The 25,234-nt window shown below is 40.5% G+C and overlaps 1 protein-coding gene across 3 annotated transcripts in view; it reads left to right on the top strand.

Annotated features, from left to right (window-relative positions):
• The window catches only part of LOC132379575 (serine/threonine-protein kinase 32C), a 271,167-nt gene that overhangs the window by 44,689 nt on the left and 201,244 nt on the right, over window positions 1-25,234 (top strand). Inside the window, exon 2 of one of the 3 annotated variants that reach the window (XM_059947643.1) lies at window positions 16,000-16,118. The exons of the other annotated variants lie outside the window; for them this stretch is intronic. Within the exon in view, the coding sequence (XP_059803626.1) occupies window position 16,118 (1 nt within the window). The 5' untranslated portion in view covers window positions 16,000-16,117. The remainder of the gene's footprint in view (window positions 1-15,999; window positions 16,119-25,234) is intronic. 3 annotated transcript variants of the gene reach the window in all.

Consider the following 25,234-nt stretch of genomic DNA (forward strand, 5'->3'; position numbering starts at 1 on the left):
TCTGTGACTGTCAATTTGATCAGCCTGAGTCTGTCACTGAAATGAACAATTTCATTCTAGCTGTAACAATTTTTTTTCCCCTCATTCTGACTTTATTATTTCTGATCACGCAGTTTAACTTTTTAAGCTGCTTCCTTTTTATCTTGGTGTGTCACAACATTTTAGTTTTCATTCCGCCTCACCTCTGTGTGACTGTTTCTCCGTTTGTTCACAAGGCTCAGTCGAAACGGCTCCTTTTTATCTCTGCACAAACTGGTGTTTGTTTGCGAAGCAACCTGAAGATATTATCAATGATCTGAAATGATGGAAGAATGGCATCCTTTTAAAACTAGCTTTGGCTGCTGCTTTTTAGAACGTACATCACTGTACAGACCCTTCAGCCTATGATGTTGTGTGGACTGGTCTAAACCAACTCCGTGAACAATGTAACCAATCCCTCTAACGTAGTCCAAAGCCCTCCATTTTCCATTCAGCTCAGTGCCGATCATCAAGTCTCTTAAATGTCCCTAATGTATTTGTCTCAACCATCGTCCCCAGCAGTGCGCTCCAGGCACTTGACGCTGTTTTATTTTAGAAAAACACCTAGATCTGACATCCATACTAAATTTTCCTGCAAGCACTTTAAGAGCACGCCATCTGTTATTAGCCTGGGATAAAGGTGCTGACTGTTCACTCGATTTCTGCTTTATTATCTCGTATACCTCTCATCCTCCTCCGCCCCAAAGGGGAAAAGAAGCCCTGGTTCGTTCAACCTATCCTTATGAGACATGCTTTGTAATCCAGGTGGCACCCTGATAAGTCTCCTCTGCACCCTCTCTAAAGTTTTCACATGCTCCCTCTGAGGCAACCAGAAAACAACACAATAATCAAAGCCTGGTCCAACCAGAGCTTTATAGACCTAACACATTGCCTTGTGGTTCTTGAATTCAGTCTCCCCTGACTACATCCTCTGAACAACCATATTGTGTCCTGAGGCAACTTTGAGGGCTTATGAACTTGACTTCCACATCCCTATGTTCCTCCACTCTGCTGAAAATTCTGCTATTTATGCTCCATCCTCAAATTTGACATCCCGTGAGCCAGTGAGAAAGCAGAAATCATTGTCATCAACGCCCCAGCAATCTCTTCCTTTACTGCCTCAGGGTAACCTAGGGTATACACCATCCAGCCCCAGGGGCTTTTTTATCCTAATGTTTTTCAAAAGCTCCATCACTGCCCCTTCCTTAACCTCAGCATGCTCCAACGCCTTAGCCTGTTCTAAGTTGATTTCACATTTATCATGGTCCCTCTCCTTGGTGAACACTGAAGCAAAGTATTCATTAAGGATCTCCCCTACCTCCTCTGGCTCCAGGCACGTGTTTCCTTCTTTATCCCTCAGTATTGTTGTCCAACGATTCCTCTCATACATGTAGAACGCCTTGACAGTTGTCCTTAATCTTACTCGTCAAGGCCTTCTTGTTTCCCCAATAGCTCTCCAGCATTCCTTCTTAAGCTCCTTCCAAGATAATTTATATCACTCAAGAGCTCTGTCTGATACTTTTTCCCATTCTAAAGCTTAAGTATGCTTTCTTCTTTCTCTTAACTACCTTTATCACCTGTCTTGTCAATCATTGTCCCCTCACCCCTCCATCCATGCCCTGTTTCAATGCGACAAAGCTATTCAGAACCCTATGCAAGTCTCCCTAGACAAACTCCACGTATCTGCTTTCAATTTGTTTCCAAGTTCCTACCTAATACATCGTAATTAGTCCTCCCCCAATTAAGTACTCGACTACTCTCCGGTACCTTCTGCTCCGATCCTTGTCCATGGTTATGCTAAAGCTCAAGGAGTTGTGATAACTATCTCTGAAATGTTTGCCCATTTAGGGGTATGTCATCTGACCAGGTTCATTACCTCTTACTAGGAACAGTATGGCCTTTCTTCTAATCGGCATGTCCACAAACTGTGTCAGGAATCCTTTCTGGACACACCTAACAAATTCTGCTCCATCGGAACCCTTTTCTCCTAGGAGTGGCCAATCACTATTAATGACATTGAAGTCTCCAATGACAACAGCCATTCACATTTCAAAATTTGCTTATCTGCTCTTCAGTGTTCCTGTATGGGTGGAGGGGGGGGTCTATATAGTACTCCCAACAGAATGATTGCTTCCTCCCTGTTTCTGACTTGCACACTAATTTGGTAAATGATCCCTCTGCAACTTTCTCTCTTTCTACAGCTGTGATACAAACTCTCTTTAACAATACAAATCCCCCACCTCGTTTACTTCGCTCCCTATCCCTTTGGAGATATGTAAACCCCAAAACATCAAGCAGCCGATCCTGCCCTTGCAATAGCTAAGTTTCAGTAATGACCACAACATCGTAATTCCATGCACTGATCCATGCTCTTAAGTTTGTCATCCATGTTCTTAGTACTTTCGCATTAACGTAAACACAGTTCAACCATCCAAATGACTGCACTTATGTCCTCTGCGCTGTCTGTCCTTCCTCACAGTCTCTCTATATATTGCATCTACATTTATGTCAACTGCCCCATCATCTGACCTAATTCTCTGGTTCCTATCCCCCTGCCAACCTTCTTGCAAACCTGCCTACAAGCTTTTACAGTTTCTTTCCTAACTCCCTATATTCTCTTCTTATCCCTTTTACCAATGTGTATCACAACTCCTGGCTGATCAACCTCCAGATTAGGGATTCTTCAGTAGGACCTCAGGTTCGAAGTTGACTTGCTTCCACCTGGGCATGGAGGTAGTTAATGAGACCAGTGCAAGAATTGCACTCTTTTCCACAGATAGGATAAGAGGTGGTTGATGGGATGGGCCCATGGTTAGATGGCGAAGTACTGCTATATGCTGAAGTTTTATGTATGCTCGTGATGCGTGACCTGAAGGTTCTCAGATCTCTCGTATTTCTCCTCCACTTTCAGTAGGAATATTTTTGCATTTCATCAAGGAAGCTTTGAGTGTATACCTGAATCTTCTGTCTCCTGCTGTTGGACATGTGCATATTGTGGCTTGACAAACCCTGCTGGATGAGGGTAACTGGAGCCTCGCTGCTGGGGATACTGATGTTGGATGAATAAATGAAGCAAAGGATTTAGGTGATTTTGGTTCTGTTGTCCAACAAAACCTGCTCAGTGTCAATCTCAACATCCATATTTTTTGTATTGATCTTTGAGCACTTTCATATTATTTTGTTTAGTTACATGTATTTCTTTTAAATTTTCTACTTTGAACAGTGGCGATGCTTTAATCTTGTTAGACAAGTGTTGGGAGTTGAATTAATATACATAATAATCTTGAAACATTTGTTCATTGACTATTACACCTGTGATATTAATTTAACTTCTGAGACCATTTCAGATTTTGATGCTTCTAAGCAAAAACATCCAATAACGTCATTAGTTCTTGATATTCTTACAAGATATTAGTCAGATTAGGCTTGATTCCCACTGCTGTGTGTAAGGAGTTTGTACATTCTCCTTGTGAGTGGCATGGATTTCCTTTGGGTCCGCTGGTCTCCCACTTTCCAAAGATGTACGGTTAGGGTTAGTGAATTATGAGCATGCTACATTGGTGCTGAAAGTCCAGTGACTCTTGTGGGCTGCCTCAGCACAACCTTCGCCAATTTGATTTGATGCAATTGATGAATTTCACTGCATGTATCAAGTAAAGCTAATCTTTTGTCTTCTATCTTTTTAATCTTTAATAATGCTATTGGTGCATTCAAGGAAAAAATAGAGAAATAACAGCATAGTTCACAAAATCAAATTTACTTGATGATTCTGTGTCCATTTTGAAAATGGACCGAGCAGTTTTAGGTGTGACGCTTGCAACAGCTCTAACATGTTCTCTGTGTCAGATGTGCCCCTTATGACATCAGTATTCATTAAAACATAAAAAATGGATGCAGGGGTAGGCCATTTGGCTCCATGTACCTGTTCTGCTTTTCAGTAAAATTATTACCGATTTTTTCTTAACCTCTCCATGAACCTGATATTCTTGATTTGAATAATGTTCATAAATGTATCATTTTCTCTCTTGGATTCACTCAGCGACTGGGTCTTTATAGCTGTTATAGATCGAGAATTCAAAAAGTCTGCTGCCCTCTGGGTCAGTGAGAGTCTGAGTCAGAGTGATGCAGTATAGAAACAGGCCCATCGGCCCATCTTGTCCAAGCTAAACAATGTGCCTGATGTTCTATTGGGCACATTGATAGAAAAATGGAGCGCTACGTAGGAAGGAAGGGTTATGTTAATGTTAGAATAGGTTATAAGTTTGGCACAACATCATGGGTCAAAAGGCCTGTATGGTGTTATGTTCTATGCCTTCAATCATCTACTCAAACCTTTTTACAGTAAATGTCAGAGGATTGCGTGCCTGTTTTTAGTGCATAGTTGTCTTCTCTTCACCATTTAAAAAAAACACTCCGGCTTTCTATTTATTCTAGCAAAGTGAAAGTCCAAATATTTTTGTACATTCTATGGCCGTCTTGTCCATTCATGTAACTTGTCCATATTATCCAGGAAGTTTGCACAGCTGGGACCATGGCACTAGTCCACATGGCACCCAATTATTCCCAGCCATTCAACACAAAAAAAATTGTCCATTTGTTCATACAACAGCTTCCTTTGCTCTTCCCAGGGTATATTGGAGCCACTACTGTCATGAAATAGTGTAAATCGAAGCACTTCACTTTGCACTCATTTTGTTTTTCATATTAGTTAAAAGGGCACTCACATTTTGAGGAGGGTGGCTTGTCATCTTTTTGGGCTGTGTGATCCCTGTAGACTGTCAATGACCTCCTCGTGGAGTTGATCCAATGTTTCTCTAATCCATTGCATGCACTGTATAGGGGTTTGGCCCATACAGCACTGGTTGCTTGTATACCTAGCAAAATCCATTGTATCTACAAAAACTTAGCTTTTCTCCAGCATTCGGATGCTCTGATGCAAGTGCAATGGTTTTCTAAATGGTGATTTTGCTGGCAATACCTCCTTATTGGAGGTATCATTATGGCATTGACTGGCTACTTTGGGTTGGTTAGGAACCTTGGAGCTAGAAGCAAAGATGTGCTCAAAGATGTGAGGAACCTCCCTCTACAGACACTACGTCCTTGATCAGGGGTTTCCAGCCTTTTGTTATGTCATGGACCATACCATTAACTGAGGGGTTTATGAACCCTAGGTTGGGACCCTAGGGCGTAGATACCATATAGTACCAAGACCTTCCAGATGAACAATGAATTCCATAAGCTCAGATCATCCAAAGTTGTCATCACTGAGGTACGTGACTGCTCGCTCTCTGGAGTTGAATGTCATATTAACTTTAATGTTGATTGTCATACAGTCTCATCAAGTGAGCATAGAAGAACTCTATCATGTCCTTCAGTTTTCCTCCACTACTTCATACCAAAGTCACCAAGCTGCAGGTGCATTGAAGAAATAATTTCTTTGTTGATTTTGCTGAGGAACGGAAGGCATCTTGAACAGCTGGGTTTGACAGCACTGGTGACTTCCCATGAGTTCAGGTGGTGTGGAGGGCTCTCATTACCTTTTCATCAACAGGAAATAATTCTATTCGCTCAATTATATCTGAATGAATGCATTGTAGGTCCAGTGATAGAAATGCCTTGCTACAGTTGTGGTTTAAATCTCGCCCTGACTAAACTTGTGGAGGCATGAAATTTATTTCCACATTGCTACTTTAAATTCGAGCTTCATAATTGGAGAAGGTAATCAGATCTTGCTAGATACTACTTGTGTGGCCCTGGCTCCCTTGATACAGAGGACATCCCTCTTGGTTGTTAACCACACTGACCAGGGCTATTTTCTCCTTCTCTGAATGAACCTCTTTCCTGAAACCTCCTTTTTTCTAGAACAGGTAAGTGTTATTGTAATCTGACTATTGTGGCAGCATCTGTTTAAGGCTGATGTCCTTCTCAAACAGGAACATAACAGATTTTCAAGAACCACATTCAGATGAATTTGGTCCAATTTTTACCATGTGTTTCTTGGTGTAAGTAACCCAAATTCTGTTCCTGATCTCTCTTTGGATAATTTCATGTTTTTTTCACAATCATCAGCCCCCAAACTTCAATACTTTTTTTTCTGTCTCTAGATATTGCCTGTCTAGATGAACATTTTGAGTATTTTCAATAAATTTCCTGTTGCATCTTGAGAAGTGAACCCAAGAATCATAAATGAAATGAACAGCACTGAACATCTATGGGAGATCTGGAAGTGCACCTCGATGTAATGAACACCCAGCCTCCTTACTGAACACAAGAAATAGAAGCTGGAGTAGGGCGGCTGGGTCCTCATACCTATACAACTATTTGAGCTTCAGACTAGATGCACAAGTCCGATGCTATAGCTTGCTTTTTTTGTATTGAACTTGATGCTGAGATTTGGACAGGTCCACTATGTTAGGGATTCATGGCTATATAATCAGTTGTGTTCTCTGACTACATACATGAGGCCTTGCAAAATGTAGCTCGTTAGTTATTGATATGATCATTGATTCTCTTTTAGACAGTGATTGCTGGCTTAGAGTGCCAAGCAATTTATTAAATGGCAGGCAGGGGGATAATTGTAATAGTAATGTCATTTTCTGGTTGAGAATGAGGCAGTAAGAAGCCACATAAGAATAGTCTGGGTCATGAAATTTTTAAATCACTAGTCAATGCTATGCCTACCTTTGTTAATTATTTTTGATTGCCTTGTGAACTGTCTTGATGTGATGCTTTCAGCTATTGTTGTTCCATAGGGTGAGATCATTACTTCGGAAAAAAAAACTGTTGCATAAAACGAGTCTTGAATCTTCCTTAAATTTTGTTAAGCGACATTCCAGATATGTAGACAACTAAAAATGTGGATTTGAGTTTTCTGGTTTTGTTGGATCTCTGCAATGTTTGGAGTATTAAGCGTTTCATACATCACCAGGATCTAATTTGATTAGACTAAAAAAAATGGTGGCATTGCTTAGAAAAGGAATAGGGTGGGGAAGAGGTTCCCTATTCTATGGAGGCCTTAATGATAAATCCATTCAGTAATCCATTTTGCAGGGGGACTTCACACTCCAAAAGTCAATGTTAATGAATAGAAAATCACAGACTTCATGCTTGAGCTTTCCTAAAGTCACCTCCTCTTATCTTTGGGCAAGGCTTTAATTTAATTTGTTCTCATGTTTGTGAAACAAAAACCCCAAAAATCCTGTAACAATATTTTGAAGAACAGATATACTCTCTCAGATTCCTGGCCATTTTTTTTTTAAACCCCTCAATATGGTGACATCAGTAGACTGTGTGTGTGCTGAAGCAGGCATTTGACACACTTGCCCACATAGTGGGCATTCAGTACCACAGTTCAGACAACGTGTTACAACTCTACAGGATACTGGTGACATTGCACTTGGAGTATTGTGTTAATTTCCTGTCACCCACTGTAGGATGTCCTTAAACTGGGAAAGGGTGATTGCAAGGATGTTGATGGGACTGGATCACTTGAGTGGAGAGGATGGGGCTGCAATGTGGGATGCAAGGGGATGACCTTACAGTGGCGTATAAATCCATGAAAGGCATAGATAAGGTAGATAGTTGGTCTTTTTTGCAGTGTAGATTAGATTAGGGGACCTGAAAGGTAAGTTTTTCATGAATAATGGAATATGTAATGAGCTGCTAGAGGTGGAGAAATTTGCAGCATTTAAAATGCATATTGATAAGTATATGGAAAGGGAAGGTTTAGAGCGGGAATTCTCAAACTGGGGTCCTCTGACCCTTCAGTTATTGGTAGGGATCCATGGCATTGGAAACCCCTGGTTTAGAGAGAAATGCGCCAAATATTGGGAAATGGGACTAGCTCAGGATGGCATTATGTTTGGCTTGCGCAAACTGGGACAAAGGGTCAGTTCCCACACTGTACAACTCTGACTCGAAGGTTCTGATCAATATCATAAAGAAATAGATTATGTGGTCATTATCAAAACCGTTACGTCAGTATGCAGTGCAAAAATTCCCTATGGGTCCTATATTGCAGTTATGACTGTTCTTCCAAAGATACCATTGGCTATTTTATCTTGTGTAAGTATCATAAGCACTGTAAAACTACAAATGGTAATGAACAATTGATTTGATTCAGTGATACACAGTTTCCTCAGTGATTCGGTGATTTGATTCATCAAACTCTGAGTTTGATGGCAGCACTGGGTTCTGAATTAACCCCATGTGAATCTACAAAATAGGGTTTATTGCTCCTCGGAGTCCTTGTTCTGATTTTGACAGCAGTTATTTTCTGCATATGGTAAGCCACTGCTCTGCTTGAACTAAATTAAGTTACTTTTTTTGTTTACCCAAATTTAGACATGTGCAAAGAATACAAATTGCAGCCAGCTGACTCGTATTCTGCCTTTGCGTATCTCTTGTAGATACAATATCCTGAGCTTGGATTTCATTTTACCACTACGTTCTTCTAAGTCTGTTTATTGTTGGTGGAACTGAAGGTTACCTCAGAGGTGTGTTTTTTCAGGATTCTTTAATATCAGTTGCAGTACACAAGTGTAAAGCAGAACAAAATAATTGTTACTCTGGTTCTGATGCAGCACAAAAAAACACAATAAGATAAAGACCACAATAATAAATGAAATATAACAAATATAAACACATAAATGCATTGATTGATTGTATGTCCATAAATTGATGCTCTCCAAAAGGTGATTGATAGCAAACGGTAAAGTGGTGGTGCTGGAGGGTGTGAAGTGGTTAGTGGGTGGAGGTGTTGATCAACCTTACTGCTTGGGGAAAGTAACTGTTTCTGTGACTGGTGATCCTGGCTTGGATACTACTTAGCCCACCTTCCCACCCCCCACCCCGAAGGGAGTGGGACAAACAGTCCATGAGGAGGATGAGTGGGATCCTTAAGGTTACTGGACATTTTCGGGCACTTTTCTGTATATATGTCCTTGATGGTGGTTTGGCTGGTGCTGGTGATACATTGGGCAGCTTTGACTACCTGTTGTAGAGGCATCCTGTCTACTACAGTGCGGTTTCCATACCATGCAGTAATACTGCTTGTTCGGAAGCTCTCACTGCACATCTGTAGAATGACATGTCCTTGTTTTCTTGTTGAGCCAGGGCTGGGTGCATGACAGATGCTATGGCATCTGTCGTTTAGAGATTCTGTCAGTAAGTATGTTGGTGAGTGTTCGATGTGGCAGGAATGGAATTTTTTATATGTGCCATTACCAGCTGTTCAAAGTACCTCATGCTTTGAAGTTGATGATATAGATTCAAGTTTGATAACTAGACTTGTCCCTGGTTTTTTTTTTTCAGCTGTTCCATCTCAGCTGATCTTTGAAAGTCTTCTTTCATGTCCAAAAAATCGTTACAAAAACGTAACAGCTGCAATTTAAAAATCTAGACTCCCCTTTCAAGGATGGTTCTTTCTCGTCTGAACTTCATGGTGCCAGTATGATTTTTACTACTACCTCCTTCATGAACATGCACTGATGCACACTTGTGCAGTGTTGTTCATTACTTTAGAGGACCACTTTGAGGATATTAGAAGAGCTATCTACTCAAACTACTGAAAATGCTCATCAGGCAAGGGACAGAAGCAGATGAAGTTTGGTGTTGATGAAAGCTCATTGACCTGATAAGTTAACCCTGCTCTCCTTCCACAGATGTTCCTGAAATGATTAGTATTTTCATTTTCTCCTGTTATTTCATACTCCCAGCTTCAATACTATTTTCCTTCTGTCAGGGAGATCCCATTATTTCTTCAAGGCTGATCCACCTCCAGGGCTTCTGTCACAACAGACAGAAAATAAAATTTGCTAAATTGCGACCTCATCCAGTGTGCAAGTTTTTCCTGTTGTGAGTGGCATAGGCTAGTTAGTCATCAGGTAGCTTTTCACTGGTTTGAGGCTAAGCTATTGACATAAAGGTTCTATTTGTTGACAGAGACATTATTCAACTTGATGCCCGGATGGATCATTTTCAGCAATGCCCTTTCATTTCAGCTTTAATTACTGGTTTAAATATTGTTTTGCTTTGGTCACATTTGGAGTTGTCACTGCGCTACATGCACAAAACTACCTTGTGTCCAGCATCTGTGGAAGAAATTGTATTCAAAGACATTTGTGGCCCTTAGCTTAGAAGAGGTAGGTGCTCTTGCAATGTTTAATAAGTATCTGAATGAATACTTGAATTGCCAAGATACTGAAAGCTAAAGGCCAAGTTATTAAAAGGGGTAGGTATAGATGGGTTTGTGGTTGGCTGAAGGGCCTGTTAGAGTCTCAAGGCAGGGTATGTTGGCCTGGAACATTGGTTCCTTTATCATTCCTGTGTATTTAGTGGATTTTACTGAGAGATGGTATTTTTCCATTGCTGTTGGTAGAACAGGACTCAGAGTCTGTTTGAGATCTTGATTGTCGTATGCACTTTTGGTCAGTTGAAGAAAGGCTGTGGAGATACATTGAGGACAGTGAGAAATTTTATCATTGATATCTGCCTTTGCTGGTCTTTGTCTCTTCAGTGACTTGTAGGTTCAAACAGACACGAAGGGCCTTTCAGCCCTCCACATACATGCTGACCTTTTAGCTCATCTACGCTAATCCCATTTGCCCATGTTAGAACATGCCCTCTTCAGTCTTGTCTACTTAGGAATTGATCTAAATGCTCCTTAACTACAGAGATTTAATTGATTCCACCACCTCCTCTGGCAGTGCATTTGAGGAATTAACCACTCGTTATCTAATGAAAATAATGATAATAAAAACAAATTTCCCTTCAGATCCCTTTTTAAAACCTTCTTCCTCTAACCTTAACATTATGGCCTGTATTTTTGGTAACTCCCACCATGATTTTGATTATTTACTCTATATGTGCCCCTCATAATCCTATGTGTTTTTTATCAGGTCACCCTAAACCTCATTTGTTCCAGGGGAAACATGCCCAAACTACGTAATCTGTCTTCATAACTGAAGTCCTCCAATCTGGGCAGCAACCAGGCAAAATCCCCTCTGCATTTTCTCCAGTGCAGTCCATGGTGTGGTAACCAGAATGGTTTGCAAGTGTGCTCTAACCAGTGTTTTGTCAAGTTGAAACATAACATCCCAACTCTTTAATTCTACCTATGAAGGAGAGGTTCCTGAATGCTGCCTTCACCACACTGTCCACCTTTGCCACTTACATGGAACTTTGGACTTAGACACCAAGCTCTCTCTGTTCATCAACATCCCTTCCATTTCCTGTATGTCCTATTCATTTCTGACTTGTCAAAATGAATCTCCCCTTACTTTTTGAGATTAAACACCATCTGCTGATACTCTGTACAGCTTTCCAATTGATCTGCACCATGCTGCAGACTTGGACAACCTTTCTCACTATTCATAACACCAATTTTTGTTTCATCTGCAAACTTTACTGGTCACATCCTCTGCAATCACATCCAAGTTATTACTATGAATCATAAAAAGGTCCCAGCACCAATCCCTGTTGCACACACTGGGCACAGGCGTCCAGTCTGAGAGAAAAATCCTTGCAGAGCTACCCTGTTTCTTATCACAAGGACAAAGTTGGATCCCTTGTGCCTTCTGGACCTAGCAGTCTACCATGAGGTATCTCGTCAATTGACTTTCAACAGCCAACATGACAGCACTTATTGACCTGTCTTCATCAAATCTCGAATTAGCAAGATAAGATTTTCATGCACAAGGCTATACTGATTATACTTAATCAGTCCCTTCCTATAGGAACCACATTTTTTTTCTGTCACCGGCACTTGTATTCTCCCTTCCCCTATCTTGTTCCACTTCATACCTTCCTTAATTTTCAGGGTCCTGTATTAGTGCCGTTTATCTGTCTCTACTACTTGCGTCTCCATTTATGTCTCCACTTCACACTCCCCTTCGCCCTTCTGCCCTTGTTTCCCAGCCTCTTTCCTAACATCACCCATCCCCCACCTATTACATCTGCCCATCATCCCTCTCTCCACTTCAGTCCACCTAAAACCAATTAGCCTCTGCCTTACCTTTTTCCTTCTTTATACTGGCTATTCTTCCTCTAAGCTCTCAGCCTTGATCTGAAACATTCCCTATTCAGATGCCTGTGTTTTTATTTTGCTCCTGATACTAGCTTTTGCAGTCTCTTGTGTTTAAAGAATCATTCCCTGCTTTCGCTCCAGTGGATATTTTTTTGAGATGGACTGATACTGCCTTTGTGCACAGTACTCTGCTCTGGGATTTCTTTTTTAGTAGGCTGTTCAGGCATACATGGTCTGTTTGAGATCATTTTTAAAAATAGATTTGTAGGCCTCATTTATGTTCAAAGTCCAAAGTAAATTATCGAAGTACATTTCTGTCACTATATACAACACTGAGATTTGCTTTTATGCGTGCATAATCAGTAAATTCAAGAACCACAACAGAATCAATGTAACAGGGCGGACAAGTAACCAATGTGCAAAAGACAAATAAACTGTGCAAACTGTGTCCCTACTTCCATTAAAATTATAGGCATAGAAATTTATTAACTGAATAAATGACAGAGCTTACCATTTTATCATTTTTGTTAAGCTCCAGTGCTAATTTTCTGAGGCAACATTTGGTCATGAATCCTTTTGGAGATTGAATAATAAATCAATCAATACACATTATCAGATGCTAAAGAATGATGCTAGTGAAAACAAATTGCATGTCTTGTGTGTATTTTTTTTTGTATTGATAATAATAGGATTGTTTTTTGGGCATCATTTCAAAATACATTGTTGTTGAGACCGTGGTTTTGGCTTGCCTGTAATAATGAAGCAAACTGAAATCTGTTGCTCTTTCCAGTGGGGCAGTGATTCTAAGCAGTTGCAAGTCGCAGTGGTGATGGCCTTAATCTAGTTGTTGAAATCCCTGTCTTAAATGTGTGGATTTTAAAATGGAAACTGCTATCTTTGACACCAAAATGGGTAGAAATCCAATATTTCATAATTGGATTTAATGATGTACTAATTACATGATGATATATGCAAATACATGTTAAATATTCAAATTCCAGTACCTTTTTTCCAAAGTGTAATAATGCTCTTTCATGTTTCTTTCAATTGCCATTAGTTCAGCAGAATTTCAAGAATAAAATACAAAAAAAAATTGCACCAAATTTATTCAGGCTCTCATGGTTATGAGCACTAGAGAGGAACTGTGAAAGCCTCAGGAAGTGAAGTCGCTGATAATTGTGTGAGTAGCACAATGTGTACTGCTAATGTTATTGGGTGTCATGTAAACAGGAATGAATTTTTGTACCAGCCAAATCTTTAATACCATACAGTATGTCCCACAGCCATGTTTTGAGACTGACTCCTGTCAGCCCCCAAGGTTTTATGTTCAGTAATAGTTTTACTGGTTCCTGCTTACCATCCTCATTTTATAGCAAAGGAATACTGATAATTTTGGTTTGCATTTTTATAGTTTTAGTGCAGTTCAAAGTTTTAAAAATATTACAGTATTTTTGATAACTATGTTGAAGCAATTTCCGCAGAATCAGGAATGTGTACGTGATTTTAAAATTATAGTTGGTCATTCAGCAGCAAACTGAAGGAGTAGAAACGGTGTTAGAAATAACGAGTTTTCTTCCCCTAAACACCTTTACTATTTGAACTATTGGAGCTTTCAAGACGGGGAGGGAGGATATTTGTGTGGGAAATGTACACGTCAGGCAGTTTTGTGAAACTTCAGATCCGATCATGTCACAGAACATGCACCGGAAGAACAATGTTTGTGCTGCCTCTACAGGATAATTTTTATCTATTAATTTATTGTATTAATATTATTTTATGTGATGTATGTATGTACTGTGTTTTGCACCTTGGTCCCTGAGGAATATTGTTCCGTTTAGCTGTATAGTTATATTGATAATAAACCTGAAGATTTATTTTGTTGAGAAGGTTTCATGTAGTTTGCTGCTATGTGGATAATGCTAAGCAACAAGATGTTTGAGGTATTATTGGAGGTTTAAGAATGGAAAAAAAATGACTTTAGGCAGAACACCATCAGATTAACAAACTAGAAATTGAGCATGAAAATTAAAATATAGAAAATGTTTTTTCTCTATTGCTAGGTGAGTGAGATATTTTTTATGGAGGAAGGAGGAAAAGAACTGTTTAGTATTTCAGAAATGCATCAAATGCTGCACAGAAATTTGAATTATTCAGGAATATGTTTCTATTCATTGTGGGAAAACCATTTGTAACAAAGTCAAGTTGCAAGGAAAGTAGGTGAAGTTACAAAAATTTACAATTGTGATGTCTATTTTTTTTCAGTAGTAGTAACATGTTCAGTAATTCTACCCAGATCAGCTGTTAATTTAATATCTCAATCAGAGAAAACAATTCTCAAAGAGACTAGAGCAAAAATTTCAAACTTCACTCCGGAATCCAGATTACTTAAGCGGAACATTATTTACAGGGTTTTTTTTTAACAAGTGCTTAATCACTACTGTATAAAAGCTTGCTTGAAAGATATAGAATTGGGATAATATTATTTGGTGTTAATTATGGCTTTGTCGGTCCTGCATGTGATTGACAAGGTCTTATACTCGTAGCGACATAGCACAGAAATAAGCTCTTTTGTCCACCTAGTTTACATTGAACATTGGTACTATAAGACATAGGAGCAGAATTAGGCAATTTGGTGCACTGAGTCTGCTCCGCCAATACATAATGACTGACTATCCCTGTCAGCTCCATTCTCCTGTCTTCTCCCTGTATCCTTTGACGCCCTTACTAATCAATAACCTATCAAATTTGCTTTAAATATACCCAACAATTTGACATCCACAGACATCTGTGGCAATGAACACAGATTCACTACCTTCTGACTAAAGAAATTCCTCCTCATTTCTGTTCCAAATGGATATCCCTCTATTCTGAGGCTGTGCCATCTGCTCTTAGACTTACTACTCTCCGCATCCACTCTTTTTAGACCTTTCAATATCCAATAGGTTTCAATGAGATTCTCTCCATTCTTCCAAACTTGGAGTACAGGCCCAGAGCCATCAAACATTCCTCATGCTTTAACGCTTTCATTCCTGGAATAATTCTCATGACCCTTCCCTGGTCCCTTTACAATGCCAGCATATCCTTTCTCAAAACTGCTCACAATACTCCAAGTGTGTTCTGACCTCAGCATTAAATTCTAATCCTCTTGAAATTAATGATAAAATTTCATTTGCCCTCATTACCGCTGACTCAACCTGCAAGCTAACCTTTATGGAATCGTACACTAGGACTTCCAAGTCCACTTTCACCTCTCAATTTTTAAAATTGCTCCTGTTTAGAGAATAGTCTACACCTTTATATTCCTTCCACCAAAGCGCATGACCATACACTTCGCTACACTATGTTCCATCTGCCATTTCTTTGTCCATTTTTCAAATCAAAGTCCTTATGCAGGTATTCTGCTCTGTCAACTCTACCTGCTCCTCCAGCGATCTTTGCATTGTCCGCAAATTTGGCCACATGGCCATCAATTCCAATATTCACATTATTGACAAATAACATGAAAAGAAGTGGTCCCAAGACTGACCCACATTTACACTAACTCTATCCAAATCTATTTCATAGTCCAACACTCCTATCAATTCCCCTCTAGACGCCACCACTCATCTACAGATTTGGGGGAACTCAGCGGCTAAGTATAATGTCGAGCTTTGCCCAATACCTGAGATCTGAATCCACGAATGAGGCTGAGGGAGTGCTTCTCTGCCAGAAGGCATCTTTGGTACAATGTCAAATCAAAGACTGATTTGTCCCTTCAGCTGCAGTGTTGGAGAAGCTAAGTCTCATGGCCAGCATTCATCCAACAGCTAACTCTAAACCAGAAAGTTCAAAGGTTCAAATTAAATCTATTATCAAAGTGCATGTATGTCACCATATACTGCCCTGAAGAGGGGTCTCGAATAAATGCCAAAGAAAGGTCTCGACCTGAAACGTTGACTGTTCATTCATTTCCGTAGATGCTGACTGACCTGCTGAGTTCCTCCAGCACTTTGTGTTGCTTTGGATTTTCAGCGTCTGCAGACTTCCTCATGTTTATGATATACTACTGGGATTCATTTTCTTGTGGGCATTCACAGTAAGTACAAAGAAACACAATAGAATCAGTGGGAAAACTGTGCAGTCAGCAGGACCAACAACCAATGTGCAGAAGACAATAAACTGTATCAATACAAAATGGAAAAAAAACATAATGAATAAATAAGCAATAAATATTTGCAAACATGAAATGAAAAGTCCTTGAAAGTGAGTCTGTAAGTTGTGGGAACAGTTCAGTGGTGGGGTGAGTGAAACACTGGTCATTTACTTTACTGCAGATTGTTGGCTCTTGCTGGGCCTAATGTGACTACAGCTGGTAATTCGCATTATCACAATGGCTACAATTGTGGACTTCATTAATTGGGTGTGAAGCGATTATGAAGAGTACTGCATGAAGACAAGAATGATTGTTGTTTTTTGCTTGAAGCTGTCAAACATAATAACCTAATAGGAATTGGCCATTTGGTCCTCCACAACACTTCCAGCATTCATTCAGATCCAGGATTGACTATTGCCTCAAGGCCACTTTCCTGAACTAGCCCAGACATTTTCTTCTTTCTTCTTACAGAAACATCTGCATGATGCTAAGCTAGGGCACATCATCAGTGATGTTACCTGGGGTCATTAGGTGTTTCAGGTCTTTCAGCATAAATACACCCTTGCTCAGGCGACCTGACCAGGGTTGATCAGACCCCGGCCTGTGCCCTAGCAGCAACCCACGGATCTGCCCTCTTTACCCAGAGCCATCTTGATGCTTTCTCTGCTGCATCTGTGGTGGTAGAAATGGCTCTTTTCCTTCTCTCTCCCGTGATTCCAAGTGCAGTGTATACTTTGCAGAGCAACTGGCCTGCAAAGCCACGACACCCGACCTCCACAGGCCAACACTTTGCTCTCCAGCCTCTTCTTTCGCAGTTGTTCTTCAGATCCTCAAACTTGGCTCTTTTCCGCTCGTAGGCCTCCTCCATGCATTCTTCCCACGGCACGGTAAGCTCAAGCATAAGAACGTGCTTCGATGAGTTGGACCACAACACAATGTCTGGCTGTGATGTAGTCTCTGTGATGTGTGGAGGAAACTGCAGCTGTTTTCCCAGGTCTGCTTTTAACTTCCAGTCCCTTAAAACCTTTTATTTCTGTTTTGAATATGCATGAGGCTCACAGCCCCCTTGGAGAGAGGATGCAGAATTCTTTCTCAAACTGCGTCTTGAATAATTGACTCCTTATTTTGAAACTGCAGTGTCTTATTCTCAGCAACTCAGCTAGGAGAAACATCATTTCTGCATCTGAACAGTTAAACCCCGTAAGAGAATTTTATGTTTCAATAAGGTCACTTCTTTCTTCCAAACTTTCTGAAAACCTAGTTTGCATAATCTTTCCTGATTGGACATTCTTGCGATCCCAGCTACAAATATATCTTGAATGAATCCTGACTTATTTCCATAGATGCTGCCTGACCTACTGCATTCTTTATCACCTGGTCCTTCTGAACAACATGGTATAACGGTGGTTAGCATAATGCTTTATAGAAGGGATCTTTTCCCACTGTTGTGTGTCAGGAGTCTTTGTTCTCCCCATGACCACATATCTCCTTTGGGTGCTCCAGTTTCATTCCACATTCCAAAGATGAACAATTTGGATTAGTGAGTTGTGGGCATGCTATGTTGGTGCTGGGCTGGGAGTGTGGCGATGTTTGCCCAGCACAATCCTCACTGATTTGACTTGACACATTTCACTGTGTGTTTCTATGCATTTGTGGGAAGTAAAGCTAATTGTTTTTCCTTTTTGCTTTTTGTTCTGCCGCTGTTGAAAACTGAACTGCTATTCTTTAAAAGTGAATGCCTTCATGTTTCTCCATCTCTCAAGTACTTAGCAAGACTGCATCCCAATTTTAAGTAAATCTGCATGTATACTTGTGTTTTTCTCACACAGCTCAATTATAGATTGTAACCAACTGGGACCCAGCACTGATCCTTGTGGCACCTCAATGGTCATGGCCTCCAACCGCAAAATGAACTAATCTCTGTTCTCAATGTAAACATGCTGGGTAACAGCTTCTTTCCTCAGGATGTTAGACTGATTCACACTCTGCTGGCACCCAGCGCACATGGATACTCTGTCTGAATGCCCTGCTGCCCCCCACACACTCTGATCCTGCACTGATCACTTTTCATCTTTTATTGCAGCTCTTCACATATTTGTACAATTGCTTGTTTTATTATTGTAGTGCCAGTGACAGTGTACTGTCTTGAGCAAGCACCTTGCACTTTGTGTCAATCTGTCAACCTTCAGGCCATGGCACTCAGGGACTTGTGTTAATATTATTTTTTGACTCTGTGTGCTGGGTTGTAACTCTATGTACTGTGCTTTGCACCTTTGTCCCAGAGAAGGGACGTTTCAGTTAGCTGTTTGCTAAATGATGAACTTGAACAGATCACCGTTTACAGCAGTATGTTCTGTGTGCTCTAATTTTCAGTAATACTAAAAATCTTTTGGAAGTCTGAATGTATCATACACACTGGTTGCCCCTTTAATTATTCTGTTGCTACAACCTCAACAAAGCTAAAGTTCAAAGCAGTATTTATTATCAGAGTCGCTGTCGCCTGTCGCCACATATAACCCTGAGATTGTTTCTGCAGGCATTCTTAGCAAATCTATAGAATAGTAACTGTTATCAAGTCAATGGACAACAAACTGTGCAAATGCAAACATACAGTAAATAACGAGTATGAAATAACAAGGTAAAGAGTCCTTAAAGTGAGATCTCTGGGTGTGAGAACACCAGAAGTAGAATATGTTGTAATCTCTTTTTTGTTTAAAGCTACCAGATTTATCAAATACAAAGTTCAAAGTAAATACGCTTCTGAGGTACATGTATGTCACCTAATACAACCCTGAGATTCATTTTCTTGTGAGCCTACTCAATAAATCCATAATAGAACAAAAACCATAATAAAATCAATGGAAGACTGCACCAACTTGGGTGTTCAACCAGTGTGCAAAAAACAACAAACTGTGGAAATACCAAAAGAAAAAGTAATAATAAACAAATGAGCAATAAATATTGAGAACATGAGACGAAAAGTCCTGGAAAGTGGGTTCATAGGTTGTGGGAACGTTTCTAGAATGCTGCTAGAACAAGATTATTTGAAAGGAGCTTAAGAATGGAATTAAGAGAGCCAGAAGGGGCCATGAGAAGGCCTTGGCGAGCAGGATTAAAGAAAACCCCAAGGTATTCTACAAGTATGTGAAGAGCAAGAGGATGAGCCATGTAAGAATCAGGTGCAATAGCAGAAGTGTGCATGGAGGTAGCTGAAGTACTTACTGATGTGCTTCAGCAGGGAAAAAGACTTTGGTAATTGTGAGGTGACTTACAGCAGACTGAAATGCTTGAATATATAGACATTAAGAAAGAGGATGTGCTGGTGCTTTTGAAAAGCATTAAGTTAGATAAGTCACCAGCACCAGATGAGATATACCCCAGGCTGCTGTGAGAAGTGAAGGAAGAGATTGCCGAGACTCTTGTGATGACCTTTGCATCATCAATAGGGATGGGAGAAGTACTGGAGAATTGGAGCGCTGCAAATGTTGTTCCCTTGTTCAAGAAAGGGAGTAGAGATAACCCAGAAAGCTATAGACCAGTGAGTCTGACTTCAGTGATGGGCAAGTTGTTAGAGAAGATCCTGAGAGGCAGGATTTATGAGCATTTGGAGAGACCTAATCTGATTGGGGATAGACAGCATGGCTTTGTCAAGGGCAGGTTGTGCCTTACGACCCTGACAGAATTCTTTGAGGGTGTAATAAAACAATTGATGAAGCTAGAGCAGTGGATGTAGTTTTTATGGATTTCAGTAATGTATTTGATAAGGTTCCCCATGCAAGGCTCCTTCAGAAAGTAAGGAGGCATGGGATTCAATGAGACTTTGCTTTGTGGATCCAGAATTGGCTTGGCCACAGAAGGAAGAGAGTGGTTGCAGATGGTTTGTATTCTACATGGAGGCCGTGACCAGTGGTGTTCCGCAGGGTTCTGTTCTGGGACCCCTCCTCTTTGTGATTTTTATAAATGACTGGATGAAGACATAGAAGGGTGGGTTTGCTGATGACACAAAGGTTGGAGGTATTGTGGAGAGCTTTCAGAGGTTACAGCGGAACATCAATAGGATGCAGAACTGGGCTGAGAAGTGGCAGATGGATTTCACACAGATAAGTGTGAAGTGGTTCATTTTGGTAGGTCAAATTTGAAGACAGAATATTATATTAATGGCAAGATTCTTGGCAATGTGGAGGATCTTGGGGTCTATGACCAAAGGACACTGAAAGCTGCTGCGCAGGTTGACAGTGTTGTTAAGAAGGTGTATAGTGTATTGGCATTCATCAACCATGGGATTGAGTTCAAGAGCCGTGAGGTAATGTTACAGCTGTACAAGACCTTGGTCAGACCCCACTTGGAGTACTGTGTTCATTTCTGGTCACCACACTACAGAAAGGATGTGGATACTATAGAGAGAGTGCAGAGAAGATTCACAAGGATGTTGCCTGGATTACAGGGCGTACTTTTGAGAATAGGTTGAGTGAACTTGGCCTTTTCTCCTTGGAGCGACAGAGGATGAGAGGTGACCTGATAGAGGTGTACAAGATGATGACAGGCGTTGATTGTGTGGATACCTAGAGGCTTTTTCCCAGGGCTGAAATGGCTAACATGAGGGGGCATAGTTTTAAGGTGCTTGGAAATAGGTATGAGGGGATGTCAGGGGTAAGTTTTTCAAACAGAGTGGTGGGTGCGTAGAATGCATTGCCAGCAGCATTGGTGCAGGTGGATACAATAGGGTCTTTTAAGATAGGTTCTTTTAGATAGGTTAATGGAGCTTAGACAAGCAGAGGGCTATGCTCTGGGGAAATTCTAGAGTAAGTTACATGGTCGGCACAACATTGTGGGCTGAAGGGCCTGTAATGTGCTGTGGATTTCTAAGTTCTATGTTAGAATGGAGCAAGTGAAGCTGAGTGAAGTTATCCCCTTTGGTTTAAGAGCCTGATTGTTGTTGGATACTAACTGTTCCTGAACCCGGTGGAGTGAGTCCTGAGGCTCCTGTACCACTTTCCTTCTTTCCATTCAGAAATCCAGTTAATTCTGCCCAGTCTTGTTCTACTTTCTAAGTACCCCTTTACCACTTTAATAATATAACCATATAACAATCACAGCACGGAAACAGGCCATCTTGGCCCTCCTAGTCCGTGCCGAACCCTTAATCTCACCTAGTCCCACCTACCCGCACTCAGCCCATAACCCTCCACTCCTTTCCTGTCCATATACCTATCCAATTTTACCTTAAATGACACAACTGAACTGGCCTCTACTACTTCTACAGGAAGCTCATTCCACACAGCTATCACTCTTTGAGTAAAGAAATACCCCCTCGTATTTCCCTTAAACTTCTGCCCCCTAACTCTCAAATCATATCCTCTAGTTTGAATCTCCCCTACTCTCAATGGAAACAGCCTGTTCACGTCAACTCTATCTATCCCTCTCAAAATTTTAAATACCTCTATCAAATCCCCCCTCAACCTTCTACGCTCCAATGAATAGAGACCTAACTTGTTCAACCTTTCTCTGTAACTTAATTGCTGAAACCCAGGTAACATCCTAGTAAATCGTCTCTGCACTCTCTCTAATTTATTGATATCTTTCCTATAATTTGGTGATCAGAACTGCACACAATATTCCAAATTTGGCCTTACCAATGCCTAGTACAACTTTAGCATTACATCCCAACTTCTGTACTCAATGCTTTGATTTATAAAGGCCAGCGTTCCAAAAGCCCTCTTCACCACCCTATTTACATGAGACTCCACTTTCAGGGAACTATGCACAGTTATTCCTAGATCTCTCTGTTCCTCTGCATTCCTCAATGCCCTACCATTTACCCTGTATGTTCTATTTGGATTATTCCTGCCAAAATGTAGAACCTCACACTTCTCAGCATTAAACTCCATCTGCCAATGTTCAGCCCATTCTTCTAACCGGCATAAATCTCCCTGCAAGCTTTGAAAATCCACCTCATTATCCACAACACCTCCTACCTTAGTATCATCGGCATACTTACTAATCTAATTTACCACCCCATCATCCAGATCATTTATGTATATTACAAACAACATTGGGCCCAAAACAGATCCCTGAGGCACCCCGCTAGTTACCGGCCTCCATCCCGATAAACAATTATCCACCGCTACTCTCTGGCATCTCCCATCTAGCCACTGTTGAATCCATTTTATTACTCCAGCATTAATACCTAACGACTGAACCTTCTTAACTAACCTTCCATGTGGAACTTTGTCAAAGGCTTTGCTGAAGTCCATATAGTCTACATCCACTGTCTTACTCTCGTCAACATTCCTCGTAACTTCTTCAAAAAATTCAAGAAGGTTTGTCAAACATGACCTTCCATGCACAAGTCCATGCTGGCTACTTCTAATCAGATCCCGTCTATCCAGATGATTATAAATACTATCTCTAAGAATACTTTCCATTAATTTACCCACCACTGATGTCAAACTGACAGGTCTATAATTGCTAGGCTTCCTTCTAGAACCCTTTTTAAACAATGGAACCACATGAGCAATACGCCAATCCTCCGGCACAATCCCCGTTTCTAATGACATATTAAAGATCTCCGTCAGAGCTCCTGCTATTTCTACACAAACTTCCCTCAAGGTCCTGGGGAATATCCTGTCAGGACCTGGAGATTTATCCACTTTTAATTTTCTTAAAAGTGCCAGTACCTCCACCTCTTTAATTGTCATAGGTTCCATAACTTCCTTACTTGTTTCCCACACCTTAGACAATTCAATATCCTTCTCCTTAGTGAATACCGAAGAGAAGAAATCATTCAAAATCTCTCCCATCTCCTTCGGTTCCACACATAGCTGACCATTCTGATTCTCTAAGGGGCCAATTTTATCCCTCACTATCCTCTTGCTTTTAATATAACTGTAGAAACCTTTCGGATTTACTTTCACCTTATTTGCCAAACCAACCTCGTATCTTCTTTTAGCTTTTCTAATCTCTTTCTTAAGATTCCTTTTACATTCTTTATATTCCTCGAGCAATTCCTTTACTCCATGCTGCCTATATCTATTGTAGACATCCCTCTTTTTCTGAACCAAATTTCTAATATCCCTTGAAAACCATGGTGCTCTCAAACCTTTAACCTTTCCTTTCACCCTAACAGGAACATAAAGATTCTGTACCCTCATAATTTCACCCTTAAATGACCTCCATTTCTCTATTACATCCTTCCCATAAAACAACTTGACCCAATCCACTCTCTCTAAATTCCTTCGCATCCCCTCAAAGTTAGCCTTTCTCCAATCAAAAATCTCAACTCTAGGTCCAGTCCTGTCCTCCATAATTATATTGAAGCTAATGCTATTGTGATCACTGGACCCGAAGTGCTTCCCAACACATACATCTCATAGATACTTATATTTTTCCCTTGTACCAATGTCAAGGCACCTGCTCAGTAGATCCTTACCTTTCTCTTTGTTAGATAGTGGTATTATATTTACTACCTTTCAATATATAGAAACTGTTCTAAATGAAGAAATTTTAGAATCTGACAGTTGGTTCAATATGACAGTTTCCCCCAGAGCAGCTCTTTCTTCACATTTATTGACTTTTAGTTTCTTTTGTTTAACTTTTTCATGATTAATTACCTCCAGCTCTTTAAATATTGTAGATGTTCATCTCCTCCTGTTTTCTAAGTAGACAGATACAAAGTATTTGTATAGATTGTCTGCCAATTTCTTATTCCCTGATATAATTCCTCCTGTACCAGCATGGAAAGAGGCCATATCAAAAAGAATCTCGTGCTAAAAAGGATCTAGTACTTTCCTGGTGTATATGACGAATAAACATTTGGGTTTACATCCGGGTAAAGGTTTCAATTTTAACTCATGTTTCAATGACAGACTCTGCCATCTTCATCAGGGATGATGCCCAGGCATGTCTAGTCCGGTGGTATTTATACCCCTGCTTCCCGTACATTCCTGATTGGTTAGTCCTCATCCAATCAGGTTTCTGTTGTCCCACTTTGGTTACAATAGAATTTCAGTTCTTACTGAAGAGAGACCATTGTCTTTGTTAAAGTTCCTTTCCTCTAATTTTATTTCAATAGTTTCTTTCACCAGGCAGTCCCAAAAACTTTTGGTGTGGCACTGTAGTTTTGTGACATCAAAGTCATTCCTACAGCCATTGTAAATGCAATGTTCTCCTACCGCCTATTTCTCAGGTAATGCAAACAAATGCACCTTCTATACTCCTTGATGTGAGCTTCCACCATGCGTCCTGTCTGGCTGATATACGCCGTTCCACCTTCATAGGGAATCCTGTAAACACCAGCTATTCTGGGTCCCATGCCGCCTTTGACACACATCAGCTGTGACTTGAGCTTCCTTACAGGTTTGTGGATGGTATTAATCCAGTATTTCTTCAGGATCCTGGCGATCATGCTGGAAACCATGGAAATATAGGGAAGACAGGCGGTAGTGATGGGTTCCCCTATGTTGTTAGGTTTCCTGGTGTTTCCATCGGCCTAATTGATTTCTTTCACCTTGTAGCCATTCTGTAAGAATGTCATGTGTAATTGCCTTATTTCCTTGTGGAGACTCGCCAGGTCTGAAATAGTTTTCACATGGTTAATCAAATTAGATAGAACTGCTCTACGTTGGGAGGCATGATGGTTGCTGTTATTGTTAAAGTCCAAGTCCATGTGAGTGGGTTTCTGATAGATGCCACGTCCAAAGCTTCTGTTTGGGTTCCACCTGGTGAAGGAAGCAATTGAAATCAAACTAGAGGAAAAAAATTAGCAGAACTGGAATTGAATTGTAAACTCGGTGGGATAGTGGAAGCCTGATTGGATGAGGACTAACCAATCAGGAAGGATGAATGACAGGGATATGAATACCATCAGGCTAGATATGCCCAGGCATCATTTCTGATGAAGATGTTAGTCTGTCTTTGAAACGTCAGTTAAAATCAATACCTGTATCTGGATGGAAGCCCAAGGAAAGTTTATAGGACATATTAAATTATGTTAATTTTGCTTCTTTATACATACAATAAAGTTCCATTGTCTGGATTTCACTTGCACTTGTGTTTCCCTC

The sequence above is a fragment of the Hypanus sabinus genome, chromosome 22 (assembly GCF_030144855.1).
Source record: "Hypanus sabinus isolate sHypSab1 chromosome 22, sHypSab1.hap1, whole genome shotgun sequence".
Lineage (NCBI taxonomy): Eukaryota > Metazoa > Chordata > Chondrichthyes > Myliobatiformes > Dasyatidae > Hypanus > Hypanus sabinus.